The 14,613-nt window shown below is 34.5% G+C and overlaps 2 protein-coding genes across 3 annotated transcripts in view; one reads left to right on the top strand and one right to left on the bottom strand.

The window, feature by feature from the left end:
• Positions 1–3,803: 3,803 nt before the first annotated feature.
• Positions 3,804–4,490, top strand: LOC123675250. Its single transcript, XM_045610597.1, has one exon. The coding sequence runs from the start codon at positions 3,804–3,806 to the stop codon at positions 4,488–4,490; it is 687 nt and encodes a 228-aa protein (XP_045466553.1).
• Positions 4,491–4,820: 330 nt separating this feature from the next.
• Positions 4,821–14,613, bottom strand: part of LOC123675138 — a 31,680-nt gene continuing 21,887 nt past the window's right edge. For both annotated transcript variants that reach the window (XM_045610408.1, XM_045610409.1), the window contains exons 2-4: positions 10,521–10,742; positions 8,164–8,489; positions 4,821–5,503 (exon numbers count right to left, since the gene is read on the bottom strand). In XM_045610408.1, coding sequence (XP_045466364.1) covers positions 5,055–5,503; positions 8,164–8,489; positions 10,521–10,742 — 997 coding nt within the window. In that variant the 3' untranslated portion in view covers positions 4,821–5,054. The remainder of the gene's footprint in view (positions 5,504–8,163; positions 8,490–10,520; positions 10,743–14,613) is intronic.

The raw sequence follows: 14,613 nt of genomic DNA, 5'->3' as shown, positions 1-14,613 counted from the left end.
ACTGGTATTCGCAGAGTGCTTACGAATTCATTGGTGTACAATCACTTGTGCCGTTCGTGTTGTGTTTTGTTCGTTACACGATGGCTGAAATAACTTACTATATACATACATATAAATTACTTTTTTCTCTTTTTACTTTTTACTCCTCACATAAATATGTTTTTCCATCGATAATGGATAGACTTCAACAACCAGTACTCAACTACAAACTGTTTATGAAACGTTTTTTAAATAAATCATCGTTATAAGTTGAACCATGATGAAGCAAACTCAAAAGTAGATACTTACTTGAAAAGTTTAACTCCTTTTATTTCAGCACTGACATAAGATGGATTTGAAGAAAAAAACTCCATCACCTCGAATATATCTATTTTAGGCAAATTGCCACTTTGTCCTTTCACGAAGCCTTCTTCCATTATGGTGACATAAAAACAAAACTCGAGTTAAAACTACACTGTACAACTACAAACGGCGCGAGAGCCTTGGCGCGGCTAAGTATTTAAACGTTATTTATGGTGTAGCGATCACAGGCAAGTGCCGTGACGTCACAGACCAAAGACTAAATACTAAAATACGTAAATTTAAATAATCTATTATTCAGTCATTTATTGATGGATTTTCAAATTTTTTTCACTGATTTATCAGTTTTGCTCTATTTTTTAATTCTATCGTGTCAAATATAGTATTATCAACATCACTAAACTAGTCCATTAAAGGTCAACACATGCTTTTATGAATTTTTGTGGCATTTTGGATGGTTCTATATGTCAATTTGGAAAAATATTCGAATCTAGTAATAGTTTTCTTTTTTACTCATTTCGTTCATAGGTTGAAATTGAGTTTATTATCAATTTATAGATTTATACACCTAAATATTTCATTGCAGTAGAAGGATAGATGTTGACTTCGTTTATACACACTGTCGGAGATGTTAGATTTAGTCAGTGGTGAGAAATCATAAACTTTAATTTGTCTGGATTTAGTTCCATACGCCATAATCGAAACATTCGAAACCTTCTCTAAAACTTATCCATTAGTATCCGGTTGTGATTTATCATGTGCTACTATTATTTTGTCGTCAGCAAACTGCAACAAGTATAAGTTGTATCAATAATTTTAAGAACTGTATCGTGGCAGAAGAAGTTGAAGAGAAGAGTTGACAATGGGCTTCCTTGAGGGGTACCTACCTTGTTCAGGGTTAAAATATCCTGAAATGCTCGATCCAATTTCAACTGCTAGTCTTCTGTTAATAAGGAATTGTTGGCATAACTTGATGAGTTGGTGAGGAGCTTTTATTTTGTATAACTTGTATAATTGTCCTTTATGTCATATGTTGTCGAAAGCTTTTTATATATCTAGGCTCAATGTTTCAGATTTATATTTCTTTAATGTTGCATTTTTTATGTTTGACATAAGAATTGTAAGTGGATGTGATGTTGGTTTTTTGTTATTAAAACCAAATTGAAATTTGGGAATATATTGCTCTATGTACCTTGAAAGTTTTTTCTTATATTTTTTTTTCATACAGTTTTCCTAAAACTGGTAGTTTTGTGATATGCTTTGGTATATTCATTATATGACCTATTTTCCATATTTCTGGAAATAGGCTGTTTTACAGGAAGTGTTCATAAATTTTTATGTGGTGTGGATGAGTTGATTCACTCAGTTTTTTCATTATCAGCCATGGAATATTGTCATTTCCTGGGCAGCTATTTTGCTGCTATAAAATAGTTCATAGTAATCTCAGCTATTGTAAAATTATGATTTTTATGTTTGTATCTCGAACCTGACTGCAGTTTGTCGATGAGCTGTTGAATGTTCGAAATAATATAATTCAAGAAATAAGGTCGAACCAAAATATTGAGCTTTTGGGTAATTTACTGTGTCTTTCATGCTCAGATGATTTCCAAGATAGAACCCCTTGAGTACGCCACTGTTCCCCGTTCTCCACCGAAACTAGGTGTGATCAACATCTATTAATCATCTGTGTGTACCGGATCACTCGTTAATTTTTAGAACAATCAACACAACCCACAGTTCCTGGAGATTTTATTTTCCATGTGATATAAATATTGAAAAGAAAAATTCTGAGATTATCATCGGAATGGCAGTTCCGTTCCTATTCAACTATCCCGAGTGATGTTAATAAACCATAATGAACGTTTCTGGACAGTCATCAAGAATGACTTCATCAGGATACCTTTTTTGTGTGGACTATTAGCGAATCGATTCTATTGAAGGCGGAGAATCGAAAACTTTTTATCTGATTATAATTAATCGACTTCACAAACAAGTTTTAGGGGTCCTATAATGTATCTCAGATGTGAAAAAGATTGCAAATAGTTTATTTTAATTGTGAGAATTGAAGCAATGCAATAAAAAACAGATCCTGAAAATTAAACAATATTGAATCATAATACAATATTTTCCACAGCAAAAGTTACTCATAGATCCTAAGTTTTGTTATTTCAAATCTATTAATGAGGACATATTCGAGTGGTAATAGAGACAATACTGAATTTTATTGGTTGAAGTATTCTTCGAGGAAGGAAGAAATAGTTTCTATTGTATCAAATTGTCAGTTTTTTAATTCTATTTTTGGACCTACGTTTTTGCAAAATCGAAAATGAAAGAGGTTTTTACGAAAAAAACCCCGTCGTCACCATTTTTTTCATAAGAATGAGTATTTACCCAAGGTATGGCATACTGTTGAAACTATCATCAAAAAAGCTATCTAATGATGTAAATATATATTGGGTGTGCTTCCTGAAATAAGGAAGTAATAGTATGTTTCCGGTATAACCGGAAGTTGTAGAGATCTGAAAATATTTTAGGGAAAATAATCATTGTCTCAAAAAATAGAGATTTTCTTTTTTTCTGTATAACTCATTTGTTTCTGGAGATAACTTCGGTTTGTAGCCATTCCCCAATATAGAGATTCTAATGGTGTCGTCAGATTTCTTCTGTTTTCCATTGTTTCAGAGACGCGATAGTACCTAATTTTTTTTCTTATGAATGCCGTATGGGTTTTCCTCATGAGGTGATAAAGAATAAATTATGAATTCACACTCTGCAAAAATATCGAGTCTAGCTATGCTAATTTGAACTTCCTTATTTTTTTTTTGTTGTAGTTGGCTGGTGCCAGTATTTTCAAATAACTTGTTACTTCGTTCAGTTGTTATGTGAAACCATAACTAATTTTATTTTTTTGTTGGAGTAGTTGGATAGAGAGAGAATTGTTAAATAACTTTGTTGACATTTGTTATGTGAAACCATCACTTGAGATTTTTAAATTATGTAGAACAATTTCTACAGACATTGCTAGTTGAACGCTATGTAGGGTGTTGGTATCAGCATGATTATGTAATTCAATTAATAGTACGTTACAGGTTTCAGGTTTTAACAAAACTCGAGTGATGATTTCTCATAACAACTGAACAAAGTAACAAGTGATTTGACTTGTCTGGCACCAGAGTACTACTTAAACAGAAAAATAAAAAGGAAGTTCAAATTTACGTAGCTAGACTCGATATTTTTGTAGATGTGATACATTCTTGAAATCGTAATTTTTTTTCATCACCTCATAAGGAGAACCAATATGGCGTCCACAAGAAAAAAAATTGGCTATCTCGTCTCTGAATCAATGGAAAACATCTGTTCATACCAACTCACTAATACCTCAATAACGCAACTTTTTTGTAATTCAAGCCACCCTGTATTTTTAACGGTTTTCCATATCCCTGTAGTGCCCCTCTAAATAGTTCTAACCCTGTATATAGGTCCTACAAATCAGATTTTACAAGATGGGGAATATGTATTTTCATGTTGTCTCCTACGCCGATGACGCCGTGTTGATTTCTGACTCAGAAGATGATCTACAGAGAATACTTCACGCTTTCAACCAGGAAGCCAAATCATTGAATATGCTCATAAACACAACCAAAACAAAATGTATGGTAACATCTAAAGAACCCATAAGATGTAAACTGGAGATTGATGGAAAGATGGTGGAACAGGTGAGAGAGTTCACATACTTAGGAGCAGACATCACTAGCGACGGAGATCTAAAGCGGGAAGTGAGAAATCAGACAATGAAAGCGTCGAGGATATCAGGTTTTCTTCAGGATATTGTATGGCGCAATAAATATCTTAACATAAACAGCAAAGTTAGAATATATAAGACAGCCATCCGACCCATCATTACTTATGCTGCGGAGACAAGACCAGATACGGCAAGGACAACACAGATAATGAGTACGACAGAGATGAGGATAATAAGGAGAATACATGGAAAGACTTTACTGGACAGGGTGAGAAACGAGGAACTAAGGGAACGAAGCGGGATTCAAGACGTGGGAAAGTTTGTGAGGCAGAGGAGAAAATACTGGAATAAGCACATAGAGAGAATGTCGGACAACAGACTGGTGAAAGGAGCAAGGCAGAACAAACCCACGGGGAAGAGAACCCAGGGAAGACCACCGAAACGTTGAAAAGAATGCTGGACGTCTACGTCGGAAGAGGCTGATTAATTATTAACAGGCAGACGCCTACCTATATGAACTACCAGCTCATATAAGCAAGAAGAAGAAGAAGAAGAAGAAAATCAGATTTCATGAACAAGTTTCTTCGCAAAAATTATTAATTAAAATATCATTTTCGCAGAAACTTTTCAAAGGTGAATTGTTTACATTTTCATAATATAGTAATTTCTTTGGGAAAAATCAAATTGAGAAAATCATTTCTTCTAATTCTAATAATTTAATATGTTTGTATTTTCACCATAAAGTATACAGTGACATATGTATAATAAAACAACGATGACAATTTCAATAATTTACTACCTATTCAAATTATCTTGAATATAATACAATGTAAACATGTCATAATAATTCATAAATATAGGATTTTTTAATAATTACAATTACATCACCAATTCTTGTGGCAGTGTTTATATAATACCTATAATTCATTTAGTCTCGAATGAATCGATAAATCACTTTCGAAATCCGAAGCCAACATCAGTCTCAAATAGAACCACTAAATACGCAGGTACATCATACGTTTTCCACGTGCCAAACTCTTATCTCCTCTCCTCTCTCTCTCGGTTTTCTGACTCTCGGTGGAGCTAAAGGTGGCAGAGGTGGCAACGTCATATTCTGACTAACATTTTCACCCTTTTTCGGAGTTCCTTTAAGCCAAGTTTTAAACTGTTTACCAACCTGGTAAAAGTGAAAGTAGAGTAGGGAAAATATCAAACAGACTATTAAAAAAGAAACAAGAGTGACAATAAGAGCAGAAATAGGACTGTATGTTTCTTCTTGTGTTGGTGGAATGGTTTCTGGAGTTGTTGGGATTGGTTTGGAGGTTGCTGTAGTTGTTGGACGGTCGGGAACCATTGGTTCGGCTTTGCCGGAGATAGTTATGTCAGCACATGCTCTGAATTCCTCTTGAGGTCCACATCCAACTGCTCCAGTACCGTTGGGACAATTGCCCCAGTTATTTCCTGAAAAATGGAAATTTTAATGAAAGATGAAATATAGGATTTCAAACTTTGTAGAGCATTCAACTTGCTTCATTCGAAAATATGACCGAAAACTAAAACGAAGTTTAAGAAATAAGAAAATAACAGACAGTCAGAAGTTTCTGGACTCTTTTCATTTGCTCAATTATATACTAACTAACAAAGAAACTACAACACTCAGAAAGAGATGCTTAAATTTAAAAATTTTTTTGGTAAAACATAGATCCTATAGCAAGGAGTAAATGATTGGAATTTGGAGAAAAAAACGATGGGTTTACAATTTTTTTCGATGAATTTGATAATAATATGTTTGTCCACCGGGATTATCTATAAACTCCCCAACACGTCTCGGCATTGATGCAATAAGATGGTCTATTTCTTCTTGAGGAGTACTATCACAAGCTACCTGGACTTTATATCTCAGAATCGCCAAAGTCCGTGGGGGCTAGGGTGAATTTCCTTGCCTTCTATCCATGATGTCCCAAACATGCTCTATGGGAGAAAGATCGGGGGATCTGGGCGGCCATGGCAAAAGATTCACATGGATTGCGTCGAAGAAGTTCAAACTAACTCTGGCAACATGAGGTCGGACATTATCTTGCTGAAATATTGGATTCTCGAGCCAGTTTAGATAAGGGAGAACATATGGCTCCACTATTTCTTGAAGGTAACGCAGCCCTGTCATATTACATCCAATAAAGACTAAAGGTAATCTACTTGCATGTGCAATAACACCCTATACCATAAAGCCTATTGTCCGGTGTACATGACGCTCAACATCAAACTGAGGTTCATGTCTTTCTGCCCGACGTCGTCTAACCCTGCTTCGGCCATCATGTGCACCCAAGGAGAATCGAGATTCATCAGAAAAGACGACCTGATGCCATTTCACGTTCCAATTTTGACGCGTTCTGCATCACTGTAATCGTTGCCGGCGATGTTCAACCGTCAGAGGTAACTCAAGATGGGGTCGATAATGCTGCAGTCCAAAAGATCTTATCTAGCGGTAAACCGTTCTGACAGTTACAGGATGGCCTTGTTCTCTTAACCAATCATCAGCCAAAGATCGAGTTATCGCAAATCGGTCTCTAATGGCAATAAGTCTTAGACGTGGATCTTGAACTTCATTTGTGCCCCTTCAACGTCCGGTGCCTACTCTACTTCAATTTTGGGCATTATCAAACCACACTTGAAAACATCTCATAACAGTAGTTGGATTTCTGTTCGTACGGCTGTCGATTTCTCGAAATGACAACCCCTCCTCTCGTAGATCAATAATTCGACCTCTTTCAAACTTACTAAGCTGGCGATAAATTCCACGTACACATGCTCTAGGTATTTCAACAATAACTAAACATCAACTTTGGATCTCCCCGAACAGCTGGTATGTTGTAAAATTTAAAAAACTTGCAAAAAACGATAGCAAAATTTAAGTAACAAAAATTATTTACATAAAAAAACCTTCACTATTTTTTTCTCCAAATTCAATCATTTAAAAAAAAATTAAAATTTAAACAGCCCCTTTTGGGTGATGCAGTTTCTATGTCGATTAGTATATATTACCCTGTCTCCTGTGCATCTCAAAAAATGGTCATAGCAATGCCAAAATTTAAACAGCCCCTAATGGGTATTGCAGTTTCTTTGTCAGTTAGTATAGTTTAATGAGAATTGATTACATGTACGGGTCGATTTGACCAACTGCGACGAGGTTTTTCTTTCGTTTTCTACTAATTATTATCAAAGAGATGTTGATAAATCTAACAATATACAACTAATCTAACACTTCGGATGATACTATGGTTATAATAGAGACAATTGAACAACTACAGGCCTTGATGAATCTCCTAGGAGAATAAAGTAGATTTGACAAGAGGTGAAAGCCTTAAAAACAAAACTCTCGCTTTCAGCCGTAGAGAGAACCAGCAGGATCCATCAATCTTTATAAATGAAGAGAAGCTTGAAAACATGAGAAGCTACATATACCTAGGTGGAGAGGTAAACGAACATTTAGACTATTCAATAGACATAAAACGTAGAGTAGAAATCACTAAATCCGATTTCACCAAAATGAAGAGCTTCTTATGCAACTAACAACTGTCTCTACCACAAGACTACGGATGTTGAAGGGCTGTTACTCCTTTATGGGTGCGAAACATGGACGCAGAAACAGGAGGATATCAAGAAAATGAATGCGTTCAAAATGTGGTTGTACAGGAGAATACTAAGAATAAGCTGGACAAGTATAACAACGAACGAAACAATCTTGAGTAAGATAAAAACTTGTCCACATCTCACCACCATTATAAAGATGAGAAAAAACAGCTAATTATGGCATATAATGCGGCACAGAGAATTTGAACAAATCCAATCAATACTGAAGAAAAAAATTACCGAGTATCGATTTGCTTTCGCAAAAATCTTCCTCTTCCTCCAAAGGATTTCTCATTCCTGGTCAATGCTGGTCAAATGTTATCAGATCCGTCGGGTATTACCTTTAATGCTGCTAGTCGGCAAAAAATATGTAGGTAACTTTTATATTTGGTAAAAAAAGTTGATTCCCAAATGTGATGAATATTAAACTATCTCTTGGGGTAATTGATCAAGTAGGTATAATAATGTGTATAAAAAGGTTTAAAACTCACCTGCTATATACCTCCATTGTAGCAGGCAATGATCACATTTCTTCTTTGGGAGTCTGTATTTAATCTCGTACACTTTGTTACCTTCCTTAGGGAAGTATCTGGAGTTTTGGTGATCCACTCCTTCCTGAGGTTTCAGCAGCTTCAATATATTCTTGTCTAGGCAGTCCTGAGAAGCGGTCTTATAATCTGGACAAATAGAAAATTCGAAGAAACCATTGTGGTTCGCAGTGAGTTCTACTCTTATATTCATGATAGCACCAACACCGTATTTCCTGACTATTACCCCTTCTCCATAAGTTCCACCGAATTCGTGGGGTCTAGGAGTCCTGAAAAATATATGAAGAAATGTGAGTTTAGAAATATTTAAGTATACCACGTCACTCAACAATAAGTGACGCTACATTTGTTGTTATTTAAAAAATGAATAGATAGAAGCGAGTTTCGTGTATTGTTGAAATCCTATTTTTCAATAAAAAAAAATAGTGTATCAGATGACCCAAATTTGTTGTCTAGTGAGAGGACCTCAGAATCTCTTTGAGCTGGAAAAAAGAATGGCACATTTTCGGTCTCGATTTTTGAGAGAATTAATTTGGGGAAACCGCAACCTCATGACCTCAACTTTTTTTTCGATATAAGAAAGAATTGTAATTGGCGTCGAATGAGAAGTTCTCATCAATTCTTTGGTACAGCAGGTGCTATGATTATGGTAAAAGAACATTCTATAGACCCTTTTTCAGTGGAAAGGAAACCAATGGTGTAATCATTTGTGTTTTATTGCAATTAGTTTTGAAGTTATAATACAAACTTGTGTTTTCAATGTATCTAAATCATACAAAGTTCTGTAACACATAAAATTACTAGATTTTTCCCTTTTCAAAATTTATAGATCACAAAAAAATGCTCCAGGAAATTAAATTTGGCACTAATGATAAAGTGCAGATTTCCGAGCAAAGACGAATATTTTCACAGAAAAGGTATTCAAAAATAAGAAGAAGAAATATATGTATCACTCTTGAAAGTAACTCTAATGACGACGAAAATCCATTTTTTTTTTAAATTGGTTTTTACTAGTTAGGCCTAAGATTTGTGTTCAACTTTGACTGAATTTTTATGAAAAACCGTGAAAATTATTGACGGTGAATACTCATAGTGTACAATGTGATGTAGTACATATACAGGGTAGGGATCAAGTATAGAACCAAGTAAATATATTTTGAACGAAAAGGACAATATTCATGAAATTTAGAAGGTAAGTGCAATGGCGCAAATGTATGTGATGTATAATTTTTTGTTGATGATATATAGGTACTTCCGGTTGAAACGGAAATACCTTCAACTTTTATAATTCATATCGGCTATTATTGATGAATGTGAACTAATGCTTGGAGAGGTCTTGGAAAGAGTGAGTCAAGAATTTGTTGATAGGATGGCTCATTGTCAGGAGGTGAACGGCAGGCATTTTGAACATTTGATTTAATTTTGTTTGAAACATTAATCTCATGTTTTATCTGTAGAAAATAAATTTAGCTATTCTAGAAGTAAGAGTAAGTAATTCCTTGTGTTTATTATATTTTTCACACAAAACCCATTCATGCGCATTCGAAATCTCAAGCTCTTTCAACATCTGCAAAAATATACGGGAGGTTCTATAAAAATTGAAAAAATTGAGGTATATAAATATAAATATATAATCAACAAAAAATTGTACATCAGATGCATTTTGCGTCATTGTACTTTCCTGCAAAATTTCATAAATATTGTCCTTTTCTTTCAAATGATATTTACTTGGTTCCATACTTCACCTTAACCCTGTATAAATAAATATTATTATTATTTATTGAGTAATTTGTAAGATTAATTCATTGAAAGAGAGTATTGACTTCTTTATAATTTAAGCGATCACAAAGAAGACCTATGTATTTAAGAAACAAATTAATAATTCTCGCATCCACCATTTTTTTGCACATCGTTGTATCTGGAATATTTTACTCATGATGAAATATAACATATTGTTCAAGAAAATGGAAAAGCCACTGACGTTAATTCAAGAGCTTTTGAATTATGGTTTATCATACGCCAATGACAACCTTGGAGTACACATAACAGTATTAAGTACATATCAATGTAATCTCAAAGGGCACAACTGGCGCATGAATGAACGGGCGTTTGATAGCTCCTGACTTCACGTGAATAGATTTCTCATTTTTTTTCTATGATTCTGATGACGAGATCAACAAAAATTTTTTTATAAAACTTTTATTTTAATTTATATTTTATAGATATTTTTTTGCGAAATTACAACTCACTGGTATCTGTTGTCACTGGAGTATTTTTGGACTTTGTGACAATAAACTTACTTTGCATCCCATGCGTCTCCACAAATTCCACATTTTCCACCATTTGTGATCCACTGTTTAGTGAAACCACCACAGTAAAGCTCATGGTCATTGTAATTGTGAGGAGTGTTGAAGCCATATCGCCAGGCAGAGGCTCTACTTGGGGGATCTATTAGCCTGCCGTGTCCTCTTATCAAAGGAAGAAAACTGCATAAGGGTAAAATGACTAAAGAAACTAACATCCTGAAAAAAAAATGATTTAATTAACACCCAGTGATAATTTCTTTTTTCGTTTTTATTTTATTGATTATATATTTTATTTTTAATAATTTTGTTCTGAAAATTTGCATGTTGGGGTTTGAGACAATGATCTTTCCACCTAAAATGTTTCCAGATCTCTAAAACTCCCGGTTATACCAGAAACAGACTACTACTTCCTTATTTCAAATGGCACACCCAGTATATATTCGCATCATTAGATTATTTAGATTAGATATTCAGAAATATGTCATACCTTGGGTATTATTATTATTTGAACTGGGGTCGTTTTGGTTCGGTAAGCCTTACGGGAACTGCGACCATGCAGATCTTTTGTTCTCCACCCTACTCATTCATAGAAACCCAGGGAGGTCGTCAATGACGTTAATAAAACTGACAACCTCCTTAGGGGCCTTGGCCGTTACCTCTTTGGTATCCAGGACCGGCTTACCCATGTGAATGGTTCTTAGGCCAGCCAGCTCCGGACACTCGCATACCAAGTGTTCAGCCGTTTCTGCTTCCGATCCACAGAGCCTGCAAATCTCGTCTGCTGACTTTCCCATACGGTACAAATGATGTTTGTACAGACAGTGCCTCGTCAGCAGTCCCACCATCACCCGAAGCTCGGCTCGCGACAGCTTCAGGAGCTTTTTGGCGTAGGTAGGTGAAATCTTCACGAATTTCTTTGCCTGAACAAGTCTAGGAGTGTTAGTCCAGTGGATTGTCCTACTGTTCAACTCCCATAGCTGGACCGCAGCTTTGTATTGGTCTTTTCCTATCCCACAGAAAGGCTCAGGTCCAGCAGGTCTTAACCTTGATGCACTTTTTGCAAGCTCGTCCGCTCTCTCATTTCCTTCAATCCCACAGTGCCCTGGTACCCATAGTAGAGTCACCTTATTTCCTCTGGCCAGTTGCTTTATGGTGTTACAGCACTCCCAAGTCAGCAGAGACCCCTGACAACACGATTCCAGGGATCTCAGCGTGGTTTGACTGTCCGTGGTGATGAAGATATACGCCCCTTGAGGTTCATTTTGAGACACTCCTGAGCGCATACATAAACATACCTTAGGTAAAAACTCAACGGTTCATGAGTTAATAGGATTATTATGAAAAAAATGGTGGCGACGAGGATTCATATTTTTTTTTTAATATTTCAGCAGAAAAAGTTTCTTCCGATTAAATCCTTTTCATTTTAGATTCTGCAAAAACGTAGTATTATAAGACTGTTTGCGGTTTCGATCAAAAATGTACAGGGTGTTTATCAAAAGATCATAAGCTTGGACAACTCAAATTTATCACACTTCAAGAATATCAAATTAGAACCCATATTTTTCATTTTTTCAGTCAATTCTACTTATAAAAAGAAGGGTAACTTAAACAAACCCTATACCTAAAATGAATACTTTAAAATTAATTGAGGAAGAACTTCAAATGAGGAGAAAAAGCAATTTCTAACTGTGTGGAGTAGTCTGTGACTTCCGGAAAACACAGAAACTAACTAAAATTCGATGTTTCGATAATTAAATTTTACATTTCATGCATTGTAATCAATTATATTGAAAATTGTATTGGTTTATGGAATTCTTAACAATCCCAACGAACAATTAGGTGCTAACAATTCATTAAATGTCAAATTTAGTTATCGAATTTTAGTTATTTTTTGTGTTTTCCGGAAGTCACAGACTACTCCAAACAGTTAGAAATCGTGGTTTTTTTATTCATGTATTTTCTCATATATTTATACAATCATTCATAATTCGTTGAATTTCATCTTTTTGTTTATTGATCTACATATTTTCCATTCAAAAATTTAGGAAATAACTAAGATATGATATGGAATTCATTAATATCATGCAACTCCCAAGATAAAGATGTTCATTTCAAAGTTCTAAAAGAGTTTATGAGAAACGTCCGCAAGTTTTTAAAATGATTTTCGTCATTGTCATTTTCGTATTGTCTATTCGAACAATAACCCATAAAGAACCTTTCATTTACTAGATATTAATTGTCTTCATTGATTGAAAAATATGATTTTTCATTTATGTTGGGATATTTGAGATAAAAGCGAAAATGATGAACCATGCCTAGTGAAAATTTTGGAGTGTTTTTCATATATTAACAAAAAGACAAGAAAGTTCGCAAGATTCCTGAATACCTAACAACGATACACGTAAAAGAAATTAAAGATTTCACTTCACTCTGCATATAATTGCTATGAGAAGTCGTAAACCTCATTGTTGTCACGAAATACATGAAAAACGTTTGGTTACAGTGGTATATTACCACATTTGCGTTCAAACCGCCTTGGTTTCGTGATTCATTAATACTGAATTAATCGAATTCTTTTCCAATAACTCACATTTCCTCGCTCGTTCTTAACTATGTATATTCATGTATACATTGTATACGATATAGGTACCTATATAATAATAATAATAATAATAGTTTATTCTGAAAAATCAGTATAAACATTAATCGCTGAGGCGCAAGCCAGTATGTTGAAAATGGTTAGTTTGGCAACAATCCCAGAAAATAATTCATAACTTAATCATGGCAATGCTAAGGTGAACAGACTATATACAGAGGTATTCTAAGATTCGGTTACGGTAAACTTTTTTGAATACAATGGTTTATGTTTGAAGAAAATCATCCATCTACTTTTAATTTTAGAGAAAGCATCTGAATCTCCCAAAGAACAATTGTTGTTTTTTTTTATCTGTTAAATATTGTAGTCCATTGCATAATTTCAGAGGAATTGAGGAACTTCAATCTTCTATTGAATTCAATTTAATAGAGAGAAAAACCACAAATGTGTATCTAAAAGTGTGTATGCGATAAATCCACCAAATCAATATAATAAAATTTCCCCCTTTTCGTTTTTTCTTTAAATTGTTAACAGCCTCAACTCCATTGTATAAAGTAGACATTGATCTGTTCAAATCATCATTTTCTATATTTATTGCTATAAACAGATCGTGATAACAAGTCTGTAGATTTCAAAACCTATTATGTGTTACGTGTTGAGTCTTCCTCGATTACCTCTACTTCATCACTTTGGTGTTGCTCTTTACTCTAATAACTAGGTACACTATATTATATTTTCATCTGCATCTGCATGTTATGATGGTGCTACAACTTTCAACTTAATCGTTCCAGAGTTCTGGTACTACTTGTAACAAGTCAGAATTTAGATTTTGTACCCATAAAGATAAAGGAATCTCATATCAACTCTAAAATCCATTTTCTGATGTTACTTGAAAGAGTAAACCATTCATCATGGTTTTAAAAGATTCCTTCATGTTTGAAAAAATTCTAAATGGTAGTTTGTAACTTCTAACTTAAGGCATCTTCAATCAAAAGAATTGTTATTATACTCATAGAAAATAAATAAAATAAATTCAAGCTTGTAGCACACATCTAACATCGTCAGAATAAGCATTGTCTTTTTAAAGGGTCTTCGCCAGCCGCCACTGGACTATTGCAAATGAGATTATTCCACGGCCGGCGAAAGTGGTGGGTAAGGTGTAACAAAAGGTATTCTGTCACAAGAATCAAGAAAGACCATTTAGGTAATGAAATAGGTTAAGCAACTGTCAACTGAAATTGTATTCCGATTGTGATCTAAAAAATCAACGAAAAAATTTTTTTAATTTAGTACCCACCTTTGGCCGGCCGTGACAATCTCAAACAATTCTATTTTTTGCCAATTTTACTGGAATTCAATAAATCTAATAAATTGTCTTCAGAAGAAAGTTATATTGCCGACAATTTGGGTTTCTTCGGTTTTGCTATTGAACTTGTAGAGTGCTATTGAACTTGTAGAGTTTAATAGGAAGAATACTCAGTCGGTTTACGG

Source organism: Harmonia axyridis, chromosome 3, assembly GCF_914767665.1.
Source record: "Harmonia axyridis chromosome 3, icHarAxyr1.1, whole genome shotgun sequence".
Classification (NCBI taxonomy): Eukaryota; Metazoa; Arthropoda; class Insecta; order Coleoptera; family Coccinellidae; genus Harmonia; species Harmonia axyridis.
This window is presented reverse-complemented; position numbering and strand designations above follow the sequence as displayed.